At 48.2% G+C, this 16,408-nt stretch overlaps 8 protein-coding genes across 8 annotated transcripts; 4 read left to right on the top strand and 4 right to left on the bottom strand.

Moving 5' to 3' along the window:
• Nucleotides 1–47: 47 nt before the first annotated feature.
• Nucleotides 48–1,896, top strand: BKA55DRAFT_584220 (uncharacterized protein). The gene has a single exon (XM_046194289.1). It carries the CDS (start codon nucleotides 252–254, stop codon nucleotides 1,740–1,742), a length of 1,491 nt encoding a protein of 496 aa, XP_046042579.1. The 5' UTR covers nucleotides 48–251; the 3' UTR covers nucleotides 1,743–1,896.
• BKA55DRAFT_584218 (uncharacterized protein) lies at nucleotides 1,897–3,749 on the bottom strand. The gene is made up of 3 exons (XM_046194288.1): nucleotides 3,363–3,749; nucleotides 2,929–3,255; nucleotides 1,897–2,850 (listed from the first exon to the last, which is right to left on the bottom strand). The coding sequence occupies exons 1-3, from the start codon at nucleotides 3,502–3,504 to the stop codon at nucleotides 2,192–2,194; spliced, it is 1,128 nt and encodes a 375-aa protein (XP_046042578.1). The 5' UTR covers nucleotides 3,505–3,749; the 3' UTR covers nucleotides 1,897–2,191.
• A 1,362-nt stretch (nucleotides 3,750–5,111) lies between these two features.
• BKA55DRAFT_212542 (heterokaryon incompatibility) lies at nucleotides 5,112–6,487 on the bottom strand. The gene has a single exon (XM_046185168.1). The coding sequence runs from the start codon at nucleotides 6,214–6,216 to the stop codon at nucleotides 5,386–5,388; it is 831 nt and encodes a 276-aa protein (XP_046042577.1). The 5' UTR covers nucleotides 6,217–6,487; the 3' UTR covers nucleotides 5,112–5,385.
• A 941-nt stretch (nucleotides 6,488–7,428) lies between these two features.
• On the top strand, nucleotides 7,429–8,528 carry BKA55DRAFT_545763 (uncharacterized protein; the record flags this gene model as incomplete). The annotated part of the gene is made up of 3 exons (XM_046190843.1): nucleotides 7,429–7,434; nucleotides 7,519–7,578; nucleotides 7,788–8,528. The coding sequence occupies 3 exons, from the start codon at nucleotides 7,429–7,431 to the stop codon at nucleotides 8,526–8,528; spliced, it is 807 nt and encodes a 268-aa protein (XP_046042576.1).
• A 949-nt stretch (nucleotides 8,529–9,477) lies between these two features.
• Nucleotides 9,478–10,650, bottom strand: BKA55DRAFT_584194 (uncharacterized protein). Its single transcript, XM_046194287.1, has 2 exons — nucleotides 10,271–10,650; nucleotides 9,478–10,229 (listed from the first exon to the last, which is right to left on the bottom strand). The coding sequence occupies exons 1-2, from the start codon at nucleotides 10,351–10,353 to the stop codon at nucleotides 9,770–9,772; spliced, it is 543 nt and encodes a 180-aa protein (XP_046042575.1). The 5' UTR covers nucleotides 10,354–10,650; the 3' UTR covers nucleotides 9,478–9,769.
• A 681-nt stretch (nucleotides 10,651–11,331) lies between these two features.
• On the top strand, nucleotides 11,332–13,639 carry BKA55DRAFT_545762 (P-loop containing nucleoside triphosphate hydrolase protein; the record flags this gene model as incomplete). The annotated part of the gene is made up of 3 exons (XM_046190842.1): nucleotides 11,332–11,460; nucleotides 11,494–11,757; nucleotides 11,825–13,639. 3 exons carry the CDS (start codon nucleotides 11,332–11,334, stop codon nucleotides 13,637–13,639), a joined length of 2,208 nt encoding a protein of 735 aa, XP_046042574.1.
• A 413-nt stretch (nucleotides 13,640–14,052) lies between these two features.
• Nucleotides 14,053–15,313, top strand: BKA55DRAFT_212316 (uncharacterized protein). Its single transcript, XM_046185167.1, has one exon. It carries the CDS (start codon nucleotides 14,465–14,467, stop codon nucleotides 15,050–15,052), a length of 588 nt encoding a protein of 195 aa, XP_046042573.1. The 5' UTR covers nucleotides 14,053–14,464; the 3' UTR covers nucleotides 15,053–15,313.
• On the bottom strand, nucleotides 15,171–16,123 carry BKA55DRAFT_599167 (glycoside hydrolase superfamily; the record flags this gene model as incomplete). The annotated part of the gene is made up of 2 exons (XM_046196361.1): nucleotides 15,171–15,747; nucleotides 15,807–16,123. The coding sequence occupies 2 exons, from the start codon at nucleotides 16,121–16,123 to the stop codon at nucleotides 15,171–15,173; spliced, it is 894 nt and encodes a 297-aa protein (XP_046042572.1).
• Between the last annotated feature and the right edge of the window lie 285 nt (nucleotides 16,124–16,408).

The raw sequence follows: 16,408 nt of genomic DNA, 5'->3' as shown, positions 1-16,408 counted from the left end.
AACATAAGCCCTGAGTAAAGTAGATGCAGCGAGTGAGTAAGATGACTGTGCAGCATCCAGCTTGTATCGCCATGTCCAGAAGTGATCTTCCTCTACTGCACTGCCCAACAAGAAGGCACTTGGATAGTTGAACCCTATAAAGACGATAGAAGGGAACAAAGGTCTTAGCAACTCAACCACATTCAATCTCTCAAGCCTTTCTCTCATCTTTAACAATACACACTAGAATTTTCTCAATTCTCATTTACAACATGGCAGCCGCAGCCGTCCAGACTTACACTCCCGCTTCATACGACCACCGCGCCGTGGATGCCATGACTGATGTCGATGTGGCAGCCCAGCGACTCCAGGAACTCAATGGCTTGGATCACATGAAGTCCTGCATCAGGGATGTCTTCATGAAGCACGGCGTCGACAAGGTGTTTGGCGTTGGTCTCCTCCACCGACACTACGACGTTGCCCCCAACGAGAAGATCATCGAGCTTGGCCCAGTCTCATCTCCCTGGGTTGTAGGCGATGACGAGGTCGTCACTGGCGGCTCAGTGCTGCCTCATACCTGGCGCGTCTTCGACGGCGAGCTAAAGCCCACAGAGTTCAAGTTCGTGCCACAGCGTGATGTTCCCAACGTCGACCGGCCTGTCTTCCCAGCCGCTTTTGTCAAAGAGCTCATTGGCGTGCTGCAAGAAACAGGCCTTGACGAGGTTCTCGGCGTGAGTCTGTATGAAGCCGGTGACCCGGATAACGAGACCATGGAGGTGACCTACGGCCGCAGCAGCATCGTCATCCCATCCACGGGTCTTATCGGTTCCAAGGTCATTGGTCCACAAGGTTTTGACGCATTCCAAGCCGCCTGGACCTTTAGTAAGAGGGAGGGTGAGGAAGTGGCTGCCCACCATGGCATCTGCGCTGCGAAAGGTGTTGATGATGGTGTCACGGCTCGCCATGGAATCTGTGCAGCTAAAGCTGAGAACGGAGTCGAAGCTAGACATGGTATCTGTGCCGTGCAGGCCGCCGATGACGGGTTTACCGCTCGCCATGGTATCTGCGCAGCCAAAGCGAATGACGGCTTCAAGGCTCACCATGGTATATGTGCAGCTAAAGCTGAAAACGGCGTCGAGGCCCGTCACGGTATTTGCGCAGTAAAGGCCAGTGAAGGTGTCAACGCTCATCATGGTATCTGTGCTGTCAGATCCGCTGAGGATGGCTTGAAGGCTCAGCATGGCATTTGCGCCGTAAAGGCTACTGACGACGGCCTCAAGGCCCATCATGGTATCTGCGCCGCAAAGGCCAGTGTTGACGGAGTAACCGCTCGTCACGGCATCTGTGCTGTTAAAGCTGCTGATGACGGCATGACAGCTCGTCACGGCATCTGCGCAGTAAAAGCCGACGATGGTTTCAAGGCCCACCACGGCATCTGTGCTGTCAGAGCTTCTGAGGATGGCTTGAAGGCTCGTCACGGCATTTGCGCCGTCAAGGCCACTGATGAAGGAATAACTGCTCGCCATGGTATCTGCGCTGTGAAGGCAACGGAAGGCATCAAGGCCCGTCACGGTATCTGTGCGGTCAGAGCTGCGGAAGACGGTGTCAGGGCGCATCACGGCATTTGTGCTGCCCGTACTACTCAAGATGGCATCAAGGCCCAGCATGGAATTTGCGCTGTGAAGGCTGCTGATGACGATATAACTGCTCGCCACGGTATTTGCGCTGCACGTCTTGCTGATGGGAATGTAATGAAGGCCTAAGACTGTAGCTTCACTGTCTTGTTCTGTTCTCACATTGTATGACCAAGACGAGGCAGCCGAGCATATATGAACCCTGCCAGCTTTAGAGGCACGCATTAGCGGATAGTCTTTTGCAGAACTTTCATTTACGCCTCGTATAGAAATATCAACAAGTTCTATTTTACATTTGTGTTTTTGTAATTTCTGTGCTTATAGATCCGGGCGCTAGCAACAATCGTCTCTTAAATACAGGATCTGTGGACATGTATAAAAAATAATTATATCCATCCACTCAGCCGCTTTTACTACAGAGGCCAGTCCCATTATATTCTTTGGTTGGTAGCTATGCCTTTCTGATAGGATAAATAGTGATGCAGGAGTGCCTTGAAGGATGTTGGAGGGTTGCATTCCGAGAGCTCCAGTAGAAACGTCCAAAGGTTTGGTAGCTAAATTCCGGAAAACAATTTCGCTCAGCTGTTATGTTTTTTCGGATTATGAATTGAAAAGGAATACATGCATGCACACACCTGTGATAGAAGTTCGCTCTTGTGAGACGTAAGCCTAACCGCCGACGCCCGATTCATTTCATCTTCCTTGACTCGTTCTTCTAGCACCATCAGCGCACCGCCGTCAATGGCTCTCTGAAGCTCAGCCCTGTAAAGATGCTCGGCAGCTTTAAAGATCTCGGCTCGATAGCCGTGGCTTTCGTGCTCGGGCCAAGCCTCAGCACTGGTATCAATAGCACGCAGGACAGAACCGAGCCCGCGGATCCGACTGACTCTTTGTATATCATGGGCTCTGGACATAATATCAAAGGCGTTCGTGTAATAGGTCATAACCGCTGAGTCGAAGTCGCGGAACCCGACCGCCTTGGCGCAATCAACAATGTAAGCAACTTTGCGCTCCATGTTCCATGAGCAAGGAGGATCAGCTGAGTCTTCAAGATCTTGGAGGTCACTATTCGGATGCAAGGAAGGCCTCCGGTTCATAGCAGGGACCGAGTGAATCTCTTCATCTCCATTTACTCCGGTTGTCGACGTCATTAAGAGACAAGATGTCGGTGGCTCTATAGCATGAGGGGCTAAAGCGTAGGAGGAACCCCTGGTAACGGAGTTGTCCTGGGTCGAGGCTTGAAATAGAAACAATGATCGTCAGCAGTGGGCTAGTCCTAAAAAACAAATTTGTAGAGGGAATTAAGTGGACTAACTCTCATCTGTCAGGTTCCGCATCGGTAATGGTGACAGCTCTGTGCCCGACAAAGGCATTCTGATGTGACCAAACGGGGGCGATACGCCAAACAACAAGTTGTGTTCTTGGGGGTTCCAAAGGCTTTCCAATTGGCCGCTGGGTTTTGTAAAGATGTCTTCGATGTGGCCAATATGGGGTAATATATTGTCCTCCGTTGGATTTGAATACGACACTGCAGTCATAGGTATAGGGTGAAGTGACATTTTTTGAACGATAGGTCGGGAGTTGAAGTTCGCGTACTCCAGTTGCAACTCCAGTTCCTCTATGCGTTTTTTGAGCTTCTGTCCTATTGATGATGATTCAATTATTTTGTTCATATACTAATATGATAAGAAGACGCATGAATGAGAGTCTAGCAGTGGGTTTGACTGGGAACGACTGGAGAGGACTAACTGTGCTTTCTCTGGGCGATGCGGTTTTGTGCCTTTCGTCTGTCTACGGTCTCTGCCAGAAGCTGCATTGGGACATTGTTTTCATCTGCATCGGATGACAACGCTTGTTCGAAGAGACCTGATTGTGATCCAAGAATGGACATGTTGATGTCAACTATGTGAGATATCAGTCTGTAGAAACAGGAGACCGAGTTTAAGTTGTGAGCCTCAAGTGACTTGCCCAGCGACTGTTTTGGCAATTGGTAACTCAGCTGAACTACTTGAGGGTTCCAGGCCAGACACAAGATTAGGTATCTACTTATGATTGCCTCACGCAAAGTGTATCTGCATGACCAACTAACTGACTAGCCAACACTAATGCACGGGCCGTGCCTCGCCCAAAAGTTCCTTAGTGGCAGATTGGCCACTGTATGAGCCGAGGCCAATGTGAGAATTCTACTCTTTTTCAATGGAACCTTATGCAGTGCTGCAACCATGCCACTCTGTACCATAACGTTAACCGACAGCCCGAGAATATACAAGGGTAACGACGCCGTACGAATCAACAATACAGGTACCCTTGTAACATCTCCACATGTGACGCGTATAAGCGGCCGAAAACTCCACAAAATGTAACCAGTATGGACACTGTGGCGTGCAAGGTTTCCCCACTGCTTGAAGGATTTATCGTACTCATGCATTGTTTTCGCGCCGTACTGGAGCATGCTCGTCTAGCTTCCACATTCCTAAATGAATAGGCAGTGGTAGATAGCTGAAACCTGGTCTTATCTGTTGCTTTACATCATCTGACAGGTATTCCGACGGATCAGGATACGGATGCTAAGAGGCGGCTGAAAAGATCCCGTAGTAGATCGTCAGTAATGAGTGTCTGTTTCTAAATCGAGGTCTAATACTGAAACAAAGTTGCCAGGTCGCAAGCGGCTATTGAGACTACCTGTATTTAATGAAAAAAGGCAAGCGTTCATGCTGTCTGAGAGTGTATATAAAAAGGTGTTATTTTTGATGAATTGCCTTGATCTATCTTGCTTAGATATTGATCAGGCTTACACAGGTTTTATATAATTGATCACCTCGCAAACTTACTCTTCGCCCTCATCTTTGCCCCCACATAACCACAATACCACAGGCGCCGGCCATCCCAACACAATCGTCACTCCAGCAAGCAACGTCCCTCCCCATCCATGCCCCAAACTATTACATATCTCCCACAAACAACGCAAACCCAAAACCAGCCACACTTCTTGTAACCGTCGCAGCCGCCACCGCCGAAGCGGCATATTGCGCATACGAATCAACCAAGTATCCTTGTATACACTGATATCTCATGATAGCCCCGTGGTGTAGATGCAGGCGCCAATGTTTGGACCGATCCAGTGTGTTCTGTGCAACCGTGGACTCGAGCGAAGCGATCTTGATCCTGTCCGAGTTAGTGGAGAAAGTGGCATTGGAAAGAGCGTTTCTCAGCATGGTCATCATTAAATTATATGCTACATAACTTCATCCACTCAAGAATAACCTTGTCGTTGTTTGCGGCCCACGAGCGCTTCATTCCAGGAACAACGTTATCGCCGAACTACCCGTCAAACATCGCTCCTGTTGCCAATCCGCTTTCTTTTTGAGACTATAAGACGATCCGGTAAGGTGGTTGTTGAATTCGAAAAGAAGACCGACGGTTATCGCGGTGGACAATGTTTGGCATAATGGCCATAGTCACCACCTGGATCATGTGATGTCAATACTTATGAAATGATGGGACGACTGGGAACTTGCACTTGAAGCAATGAGGATCATTGGCGTAGTGTCCATAATCGCCGCCTATATCATCTTGGATTAGTATCTACGAGGAAGCAAGGGTATAGGGAACTCGCATTTGAAGCAATGAGGATCATTGGCGTAGTGTCCATAATCGCCGCCTATACAATCTCAGATTAGGACTTACGAAGAAATAAGGGCATAGGAACTTACACTTGAAACAATGAGTGTCATTGGCATAATGTCCAAACTCCTGACCTGATAGTGTGTATTCAGTTGATGCAATTATTCCTTCCAGACATGTAAAGGTACGAACATTTGAAACACTGGGGCTGGTAATTGTCAGGCACTGAGGGCTCATTCCTTGACACTTTGCCAATTTCTTCTTGAAGTCGTTTGAATGCTTTTTCTCTCCCCTCCCCATAAAGTAAAGGTAATTGGACATCGAAGATGCCAAATAGTGAGTACGCCTTATCCTCGGCGCGCGTAGTATTGCGCCTCTGTATCCAAGAAAATCGTAGGGAAACGCTAAAATCAGGCAAAGGGCAGCCGCGAAGGGCTTCGGAAGGAATTCCTGTTGTTTCACAGATGGTTTCTTCTAGAGACTTTTTGGTCCCTAACTTGATACCCTCCTGTGAAAAGAATTCAACTGACGCAGGAGCAATAAGCTCTTGGAGAGTCCAGCCACGGGTGAACCACCGGCTGTTCCGGAAAGCTGGCATCCACTGCCGTTGACTGAATGTGCCGTTAGCACCAGCTGTGGATCTCGAGACATCGGTAAGATAGACGTAGCACTTGGCTGCATTCCTGTACCAACGATACATGGAGTTAATAGCCTCTTGTAATTCCGCGCTGCTTGACTTGTCGATGCAACATGTGTCGACCCAGAAGTATTGTAACCCATCCTGGAAGGCTTGCTTTGCGCAAAACCGGATCTTGTCGTATCCTAGTTTATCCTCGCCCCTATCATCCATGAGATCTTTGAAAGTGACTTCCTCAGTAGCCCAGGTATGCGAAAGGATCGCATATGGTGGAACATCGTCGCTAAGATATTCCTTTGTCAGGTGGATATCACCCTCACAATTGCGTTGTAGGAGGCGCATGAATACACACGCAGGCGGCTTCTTTGCTAACAAGCTTGACCTCTTTTCGGCACTCAGGTTTTGACCACGGTCGCAGTAGGCTGCTGATTGTAATCGATTGTAATGGCGTTATATCATGTGCCAATTCCCATGTCTGCCTTGGTTGCTGCCTAACTTGGTGGCTGACGCCCAGGCTTCGGAAAGTCTCAAGCTCCGTCCTATTACAAGGGTCAGCATCAGCTGGCCAAATCAGCTGTTGCCGGAACCGACATTTTCTGTGCGGTTGGTTTCCCATTGGTTCCCACAGATACGTGAACACGGAGTCGTCGCTCTATCCAGCCAGGCGAAAGACCGACATCCACAGCAATGTTGGCCATCTGTGCGGGCGCGTAGGAAATGTGGCAAACTCGCCCGGGCGATGAGAGGGAAAGCGAGTCAGAGGACAAAAGGAGTGGAGAGATACTGAAGTGTTTTTCAGCACATCCCAATCATTGTTGGATATGCAGTGCTTGAAAGTGATAGTGGCTGCATCATTGCCTTCGCTCACGTCTGACCGCTGCACATGGTCACACCACCAGACTTTTTATGCCTAACAGAAAGCCGCGCGTGGCTTGGTGAGAGATGTTACGTGAGGCACCCCGACCAAATCGGCATCTTCAAAGACGATAGAGATGAGGTATTTCACTCGTATACTCCCTGGCAATCAGCGGAAGCACCCAAAGCCCGTAAGGCTTACCTGCTACCCAATCGTTGATCTGATCTAGACGTGACTTGTTGCAAATTCTACAATGGATTCTTCGGGCATCGCCGCCTCCATTTCCACAGTCACAACTGCGATACAGTTAAGTAAAGTCATTCAAAAACACTGTTAAACGGTACAGAGGCCACGATAAGACCTTCGATGCACTATCCTGTATGATTAAGGATCTGGGCACCACCCTAGAAGCATGAAAAGAGACTACTACTTAGAAGACTCAGCGCTGGATCTCCTAAGAGTTCCTATTAGCTAATATAATATTATATACCGCAAATTTAAGTCCTCTCTATAAGTATTTAATAAAAAGTCTAAGATATTTAAATTAAAATAGAATTTATAGTAAGTAATATTACTAAGTTTCTAATTAAGTTAGTAAATTATAAAGGAATAATTTCAATAACTATAAAAGAAATTCATTAACTTAAGTCTTAATAACTTAAGACTATAACTATTAACTGCAGTCTTATTACTACTGTATGCAAGTATTTAAGTTTTCCTAAAAAGCCCTTAAGGATTATAATAAGATAATCAATAATATGATCTATAATCTTGAAATCTGTCTATAGTGCCCTGATAAGAAACTAGAACTTCTTATTCCGGAAAGAGAGGGCACCGGTGCTGTAGAGGTAAGTGTTAATGTTAGCGACGAGAGACCATTGACAGAGAAATGCCTTTGCATCTGCCAAAGGTCTTAGTCGTATATCACGTCTTCAGCACGCGGGTCGTGAGCCTCGCAATTAGCTGCCTTTAATCACCAAACGGAGACTGAGGAGCTACTTACAGCACGGAGAGCTCCATTTGCTCCGGACTTTTACGGTCTGTAATCTCTGCTAAGAAACCTGGCGGTCTATTCAAATTCACCCTTGGAGTTTCTGAGGGCATCCCTAGCCAGCCTCTTCTATTGGATGAACTTGCTTCGCCGAAAGTGGGAAATGAGGCCACGGGCCTTCAGTACGATATAACCCTTACTCGTGGATTGTCAAAAGCTACCCAGGCTTTCTTTAAAAGAGCTATTGAATGGATTGCAGGCTGTCAGTTTTCGTGGTGGCCTCTATCTGAGCCAGAGGAACCTGTGAAGCTTGGTTACACCAGGATCCACTTCATGTCTTCTACCCAACCATCTCAGAGAGACCAACGCCTCTACGATGACATACCGACACCGTTAGCAGAGTCAGTGTTTCCAAGAATCATAAAGTCCCCCTATTCTGTACTGGGATCACGCTGGACGGGCTCAAGTGGCGAGGCTGTTCTCCTTCGAGACCTAACTCCGATGCGCCTGCTGCATCTGTGGGAAGCGGACAAGATAGTGCAACAGCAGCGTCACCAACCAGAGAGGCGGCGGCCCGGGGAGGCCAGAGGCACTGAGAGCGGTGATAAGGGCAGCAAAGACTCAGGTGATCTGAGTGAGCTAAGAGGTGACAGTCAGCATCCTTCAAAGAGTCAACCGGTTCTTTTCGTCAGTGCAGATGTTACACCAAACGAGTCCGTGGCTAGTACAGTTACTCTCGGCGAGACTGGCGAGGTAACATTCCGGAACCTACGTATGGCTTTTCACGCCCTCCCATCTAGGGGATGAAAACGGGCTACTGGAATCAGGTTCTATAGGGTACCAGTTCTCACACATTTCCTTTTGACATCGCTTGCTAACCCTGCGGAGTTCCGGAGCTTTCACTTCAAACAATCCCTCAGACGTGGTTACGTGGTCATATACAAAGATAAGGAGCGATACACAGAGGAGGCGTCCCCTGAACATCTAAGTTATAATTACAATCCATGGCCGTGGGAGGATGGCAAACCATGTCCGTGTTTGAGTGGTGGGGCTTGGGTTTTCTTTGAAAGTCCCAACGAGTGTTGCAACTCTAGACAGTTGAATTGGGCACTGCCCGTGAGACTGAATGGCACTAACGACTCTCGCATCACCGCCTGGGAATTCATATCCAGCAGCGGTACTCCGTTTTGATTATCTTAATTCCGACCATTGTTTTGACTTTGGCCACTCTTGCCGCCACCTGTTGGTTCATCCCTCAGTGGCTTGTAGATTACCCCAGTGATCTACAAAATGCGACTGTTTCTGTCACTCTATGTTTCAATGTTATTCAATCTCTTGTTCAGCTACTCGTATCTCTACTTTTATTTCATTGAAGTGTCTAAAAGGGATCGAAAACGCAGTTATGGCGTGAAGCAAGAGCAGAGGCTCCTAATGAGGGAACTACAAATGAGCGCTTGTCTCTGGGTCGCCTAGCCTTTGGAATGGACTCCCTATTGACATCGTGTTAGATAGACATTTCATTAATTGATTGCCAAATGTTCAATAAGTCTGTAGCCCAGTTACTCTCAGTGTGCGTCAATTAAACCAAATGCACCGCCAGTACAGTAATGCCCTAACGGAATATGGTTGAGGGGAGAACTGAGATGTTGCGAATGCGACAAGGTTACGGCGGACGTGTCACCTTTCTAGATCTCCGTAGGGGACAAGAGGTTGAGATAAGTTGCAAGAGTGACGATTACACATCGAAGTTGGCTGGTGTCCGGTACGTTGTCTGTCTCGTTAAGATGGCCATATCAAAGGGGCAATCGACATGTTAGGACACGTAATCATATCTTGTCATTGGTCTAAGAGAACCCTGCGGTCGCTGCGTTTCGTGAACCCGACGATCATCGGTCTTAGGCTAGATGATTCGGAGATACTGCACGCAATGATCCGCAGTGGCGATCCACCTCCTCTAACGTAGGGACAAGACATCGTGAAGACCTTCGATCCTAAACAATCCTACACGATAACGTCCCTGGCTAAAAGAAAAGCAAATGTGGCCATATTCAGAGACCAAATTGTTCCAGATCCACCGTTGGATGCTTCGTCTTGCAATGCCGCCTAAAGTTGTCCCTCCGAAAGACTGGTCTATCATATTTCCCACAACTTTTCACAGTACAAACCCAATAGGTCCGACCATACTCATGCGTGGTCTCAACATGACGCTTTAGGCCAGTGTTGCTAGCGAAGCTATTCTTGCAAATATCACAGCGGTGGCGAGAAGTGCTGCTCTGGTGAGATTTCGGTATCGTTTCGGCGGAGGTTGGGCCGAAGGACTGCTGCTGAACCTCATCCCAAGGGTGAGCAGAATCCGGTATTGGAGAGTGAGGAAGGTTATTGGTATCAAAGCGGCCGTAGCCTGAGTGTTCTTCTTGTTGAGCACGGAACGGTACTCCTAATCCTGAATGGGCGACGTCGGCACTCTCATTTTCCGAAAAAACCGAGGAACTAGTGGGAGGTGGGACGCTTTCATATGCACTACAAGTCTTGCATGCTTCGCCTTCCACACATCCACTGAAATGAGAATACTCGGGATTCTCTGATGAGGGTGCTGAAAGACCGTAGTCGTCCGAATGGTAAAAGGAGGCATGTTGACTGGACGCTCTACACGACTCGCTGCCTGGCAAGGGTCAGGCGGTGCAGGCCTCCTGCTTAGCGCGCGGGAGACCCGGCTTCTTTTGTTTGGGAAATGGAAAAAAGTGGGAAACAGTCCAGTCCTGGGCCACTTCAAAGGAAGCTTTGCCCAGGACTGTTTATGGGGAATAAAGTGTATGAGGTTGAAGGGAAGAAGACAGGGTCGCTAAGGAGCATGAGAATCTTCGTCTCAGTTAGATACCCCTCAGCTTTAAACCCACCTTTGACTTTACAGCTCCCTCGTCCCGTTGACTTAACGCAAGTTTGTCTGCTGACCGATTGCCTGCTTTCCGCACGTATGATCAGGTTGTGCCCAACGTCTGTCCAATGGCTATGACAATCTGCCGAGCTGTGGAGATACGCAGCCAAAACATCCTCAAAAACGGCCAATGAGAGAAGGTGAGGTGCATGATGCAAATCTAATCAGGCCGATTGCAGAACAAGCGCGTCTCCCTCCCAACTCATGGAACGTCTCGAGTGGAGATTTATACACACACACAGCCTCAAAACCGGCCAATTGAGGATAACTTACACATGCGAGCCTCACGATGGATCAATCACAGATAGTATCACAGATCGCAAATGCGCTCGCTTACTTTCAATACAACCGATTCGCATTGGCCATTTTACTCATGGATAATACTGTTGGATAATCATGCATGCGACAGGCTGGCATTGCTCTTCTGGATGTTGGGGGCCTCAAAAACAGCCAATTGCAAGCCGAGCCACGTATCGATGTCGAGATATCACCACCGAACAGCATACCCTTGTTCTTTTAATTCCTGAGGAACATATAGCACTGTGGTCAACTTCTTCGCTTATAAAAAGCACTCATACGTTCAAGATTTTGGACTCAGGGCATCCTGAAATCTCCTTCTATTTACTCACTGATTACTCGAATAAGTTCGTATCACTCTGCCAATATCTTCCAAACATGAACGTCAGCCGGGATATCAGCACCTTGTCAGACCCCAACTTGCTCGAAAGGGTCGATAGGCTCCGCGACTTGAATATTGGTCAACATGTGCCTCTGCCTCAGGTAAAATCAGGAGGCCGATACCTTGTATGTTGTCGCATGAGCTCACAAATGGCATAGCTTGTTGTAGTCGGAGATCAAAGCTCTGGCAAGTCCTCTTTGTTGGAAAGCCTGACCGGATTTCCATTTCCAAAAGACCAAACCCTTTGCACTCGCCACGCAACACAAATTACATCTCGACGGGATAAGGAAGATCGGGTCGACATACGTATCATTGCTGGACCGAACGCATCAGACGAGCATAAAAAGCATGTTGAGGGATTCCGTACGTCGATGCGCTCAGGTTCGGAATTCCGGGAGCAGTTTGTTGAAATTCTGCGCAAGGTCAGTAAGCATTGAATTTCTTTTTCTTTTTCTTTTAGATCGATTCCAATAGCTAATTAAAACCTAGGCTAATGAAAGAATGGGCCTTCGGGCCGATATCTCAGTCGAGGATGGGTCTGTGTTCAGCGAAGATGTCCTCAAGATCGAGGTGCATGGGCCTCTCGAGGACTATCTCACCATCATTGATGTCCCAGGAATCTTCCGGACCACCACTCAAGGAACCACTAGAGACGACATGGCCATGGTGAAGAACCTCGTGACGAAGTACATCAAAGATGAACGTACCATCATCCTAGCAGTGCTGCCGAGTAATGTCGACATTGCCACGCAAGAAATCCTGGAGATTGCCGAGGATTACGACAAGAATGGCGAGCGTACTCTCGGAGTCCTCACTAAGCCCGACCTGGTACTCGAGTCAAGTGCACAGGCTGCTGTCTGCGACCTTATTAACGGCCAGAAACGGCCGCTCACTCTTGGCTACTTCCTTGTCCGGAACCGTGGGGCGGATAGTGCCTCAACGGAGCAGTCAGAGCTTGATCAGATTTTCAGGAATCACCCGTGGGTTGATCTCCCGCAAGATCGAGTGGGCATTCCATCCCTCAAAGAGCAGCTTGCTTTGCACTTGATCGACATCACACGACGAGAATATCCTAAGCTTCTCCAAGATGTCGGTAACCAGATTAAAGAATGCAAGAGGGAACTGAACAGCCTCGGGCCGCCCCGCCAGGACGAGCGCGAGCAACGTAGTTACCTCTGCAGTATTGCCGGAACTTTTCAAAGCCATGTCAGGGCAGCTTTGGCGGCCGATTACAACGCCCATCCAGTTTTCAATCAAGGCGCTCTCCGTCTCATCACACAAGTTGTGAACATCACGGATGTTTTCAGCGCCGATTTTCAGCGGAGTGCCCATTCACGGCACTTCAAGAATCTTAATCTGTTTGAACCCTTTGGCGAGGATAGAATCTTGGACGATGAGGACTGCGATGAAACTCCAGTTGAATCGATGGTAGCTAACTTACGAGAGTTACTCCGTCACGCAAAATTGGACGATGTTGCGCCAGGAGAGCTCACCGAGCTCGGCGACATCATTGAACCTCTGGATGAAACACCAATGCCACATGATGATGTAACGTCGTGGATCAATAGTATCTATCTGCAGTCCAGGGGCCTTGACCTTGGCACCTTCAATGCAAACTTAGTTGCTACAGCTTTTGCAGAGCAGTCGTGCAAATGGGCCAAAATGACCAAGGTCTATATGAGCAGAGTCATCCTCACCGTTCATCGCTTCATCGCCGCTGCACTTCGTTCCGTTTGTCAAGAAGAGCAAGCCCGCTCCCAGCTGTGGTCCGCAATCCTTGATAGCCTAGTCGAATGCTACAGGGTTGCAATGGTCCAAGCGGAGCTGTTGGTCGAAGTTGAACAGCGTAAACAGCCTTACACCCTCAATCGCCAATTTACTCAGGCGCTGACGAAATCTCGGGGTCAACGAATCACTGAGCTGCTGCGTCCAAAGGCTAGAAAAGACACCAAGGGGTTCGGGGAAGTCCAGTATATGGTTCATCTGGACGACATTGCGAAAGCCGCCGAAGGCAAGAGCAACATGGAACAATTGCAGGAAGAGATTCATGACATTCTTTGCGCCTATTACAGGCTAGCGCTTGATCGGTTCATCGACAATATCTTTCAACTCGCTGTTGATTACTGCCTGTTGCATGGCCCTTGCAGCCCTCTAAAGGTTTTCGCTGAGGAGTGGGTAATCAACCTCGAGCCCGAGCAACTCGAGCGTATTGTTGGCGAGACCAAAGCTGCAAAGAAGCGTCGCTCAAAGCTTGTAAAAAAGATCGAAGATTTGTCCAACGCTTTCAAGATACTTAAAAGCTAGTGGTCTGTCGGTTCTCTTTCGTGTGTTTGATATCAAGTGGAGGTTGAGACCCTATATCAGCCTCCGACCGTCTCGAACGAGCGCCATGCTATTACGGACAATAAACACATGAGATAGCTCGGGGTCTGGATGCTCTACACGTGTGATAGTGTAGAACTTTGGTGCAACTTTTATTGATAATGGTATGAAAACCTTGAAACTCATAGCCACGTAAGTTGCTTCCTTTCTGCCAGGCGCCCACGCCTTCTGTTTCCCACGGGTATCCCGAGAAATTATCTAGAAGTATGGCAATGCCGGAATGGCCAACATCCAGATATGTCTTAGTGTTGGTCAAGGTTTTTGAAATAACGGTGCTTTTGACTGCAGGAAACTGAATTAGTCGCAAGTAAGAACACTCTCATCTGCTTCAATCTCATGTACGTGCGTCTTCATATGTCTGCCTTACCTTAGAGCCATGCCAAATTGAAAGGGTCTTCCTCATTCATCCTATCAGTTTAGGTCTCTGAGCATAACGGTGTGATCACTGGCCACTCATATGAAAGTCGATGCTCCCCCTAAAAAGCTGTACAATCATTATGCCATCACATGACCCCGTTCGAGTACAACCAGAGAACATAAACTCATATTGTGATTGTAAAAAAAGGTTCCGCCGAGCGATTTGGTGTTTCTGATGGTGATGGCTCGGACGCATACGATTTTATTGATGAACATGGAAAGCCGTCATCTCCGAGTGTAAAGAATAAAATAGTCACCAGCAGGGCACACGGGCGGGCATTGTTCTAGGTGGAACAGTCTCTGACCTGGCCCCCAGAAATACAAACCAGGATGCAAAGGTATAAAGGTGAAGGCGGCAAGACTAGCAACAACGACGCAGCGCGGATCAAGGTCTCGGTCTGCAGCAAAGGCAATGAGCCTATTACTGTACAGACCCGCGGCCGCCAACGTTTCCTCACTCCCAACGTCCCATACCTACCAGATGCAGAGTTCCCCCCTGAAGATTCCCGTCCTCGCATTATCGACCCAGAATCACCAACACCTCGTGCATCAATCCAAGTCCTTGACATTTCCACAGGGGAAATCGTCCTCGAAGCAGCCAAACCCGGTCCTTGTGGTCTACATCAGGAGGAAGATCCACGCCCGACGCTAGAGTTTCTTACAACCCTGGAGCCTGACGAACCACTTGTCAGATATGTAGACGTTAGCAGCTTGATATCTAAGCTCCCGGATGGGAAGTATGGTCTTCGGATGGAACCTAGGGGTATGTGGTGGTGCACTGGTGGCTATGGGGATTTTGGGATTGAGCCTGAGGATCGTGTGCCTCACCATGTCTTTTCGACTCTGATCCCTCCAGACATATTAAGGTGCGAGGATGTTGTGGAGCTGAAGATAAAGAATGGAACTGTGCTGCCGTAATTTGAGAGTCTGGAGATTCTCATCATCATAGTTGAACATTGAGTTATTTAAGATCAAGTGCCGCTTATCCGGCCTGTGTAGTTTCTCTCTTTCAAGCTAGGATGCGACGTTTCCTCGCTTACTTTCTCCGAATCCGAGATGCAGCTTTCAAAGGCTCTATAATCCAACTTTGATCCAAATCATTCGGATCATCCCCCGCCGAAGTAAACCATACAACTTCGAACCCCAGGACCTTGGAACTCTTTGGGAATACAAATGAAGATATCTTATCGGAGTCTGCGTTTCCGAGGTAGAACGTGTCGGCCTCGGAAACAATAACCCGGTGACCTTTTTTGAGTATCTTTTGGGTGGCGCCCTTGTGCCAGGTTTGTATGATCCAGTCCTTTGATAAGGTGATACTCTTTTCCGTGTCGGTGAGAGGATCATCCCACAAGATGACCGATTTGTTTGGGCTGAGAGTCTTGAGCCAGTTGAGGAACGTCTGGAATAGTTTGTTGTCATCCTTGGTCTTCCAGATGTATGCTACTTCATCGCCACCAAAGTGATGGTAAGATGATCCAAAATACCCATCGACTGTGGATACCAAGCTGCGTATATAATCATATACTTGCTGCCGATTCTGTCTGATATCGAGTTGGGCGTCGGGCTGTTTCAAGCTTGGCTTACCTACTACTAAATCCTTTTTCCAAATTCCCCTAGTAAAGTGCTATTAGAAATCATAATGGAGAATAGTGAGAGTTATTGTATGACATACCAGATATCACTATGGCCCGGCATGTCTGTCTCGGGATACACAAGAATACCCAGGTTCTCGGCATAAGATACCACGTGCTGAATATCGCTGGGTGTATAGTATGTGTGAGTTTGACTGTACTTGATACTTGCATTCGTTAAGCCCCCATCTGCTGGCCAAAGCAGAGGGAAGCTTTCTGCGTCGTATATATGCCAATGAAAGACATTGAAGTTGTATTGGTGAAGTAAAGTTAACAGATGGAGAATGGCTTTGACTGGGAAGAACTTGCGGCCTGTATCCAGCATGAAGCCTCTGTGGGGATAGAGATTGGAAGCCATCTTCTGCGGACTTGAGATGGGAGAGAAGAGGAGAAGAGGCCTCAGCTGAGGAGCTGAAAAGGTGAAGTTCGGGTCGGTCCGGCAAGGCGGGCTCGGGCGGCTGGAGAAAAGCTTTTCCGATGCAGTCAGCTGAGGTCACACTTGTTACAAAAGTCGCATGACCCAGCTCGAAGACAAGGCCACTATTCAAGCCCGCAGGGTGAGGTGATTACGAAATGGAGAATTAGAGGTCAGCTAATTGATTTCCATTTTGCTGGAGTGTTTGCGTATTACATGAAGGCCTAA

This window comes from Fusarium redolens, assembly GCF_020744475.1.
Source record: "Fusarium redolens strain MPI-CAGE-AT-0023 chromosome Unknown BKA55scaffold_25, whole genome shotgun sequence".
In the NCBI taxonomy this organism is placed as follows: domain Eukaryota; kingdom Fungi; phylum Ascomycota; class Sordariomycetes; order Hypocreales; family Nectriaceae; genus Fusarium; species Fusarium redolens.
Note: the sequence above shows the minus strand (reverse complement) of the source record. Positions and strands in the feature narration are given on the sequence as shown.

Excerpts from the sequence above, each read along its gene's own strand:
- BKA55DRAFT_584220 (XM_046194289.1), top strand. The coding sequence starts at position 252 with ATGGCAGCCGCAGCCGTCCAGACTTACACTCCCGCTTCATACGACCAC.
- BKA55DRAFT_584218 (XM_046194288.1), bottom strand. The coding sequence starts at position 3,504 with ATGTCCATTCTTGGATCACAATCAGGTCTCTTCGAACAAGCGTTGTCA. Across the intron at positions 3,256-3,362 it reads CATCGCCCAGAGAAAGCACA|GACAGAAGCTCAAAAAACGC; the intron begins GTTAGTCCTCTC and ends CATCATCAATAG. Across the intron at positions 2,851-2,928 it reads GCGGAACCTGACAGATGAGA|CCTCGACCCAGGACAACTCC; the intron begins GTTAGTCCACTT and ends TTCTATTTCAAG.
- BKA55DRAFT_212542 (XM_046185168.1), bottom strand. The coding sequence starts at position 6,216 with ATGCGCCTCCTACAACGCAATTGTGAGGGTGATATCCACCTGACAAAG.
- BKA55DRAFT_584194 (XM_046194287.1), bottom strand. The coding sequence starts at position 10,353 with ATGCCTCCTTTTACCATTCGGACGACTACGGTCTTTCAGCACCCTCAT. Across the intron at positions 10,230-10,270 it reads ATTCTCATTTCAGTGGATGT|CGTCCCACCTCCCACTAGTT; the intron begins GTGGAAGGCGAA and ends TGCATATGAAAG.
- BKA55DRAFT_212316 (XM_046185167.1), top strand. The coding sequence starts at position 14,465 with ATGCAAAGGTATAAAGGTGAAGGCGGCAAGACTAGCAACAACGACGCA.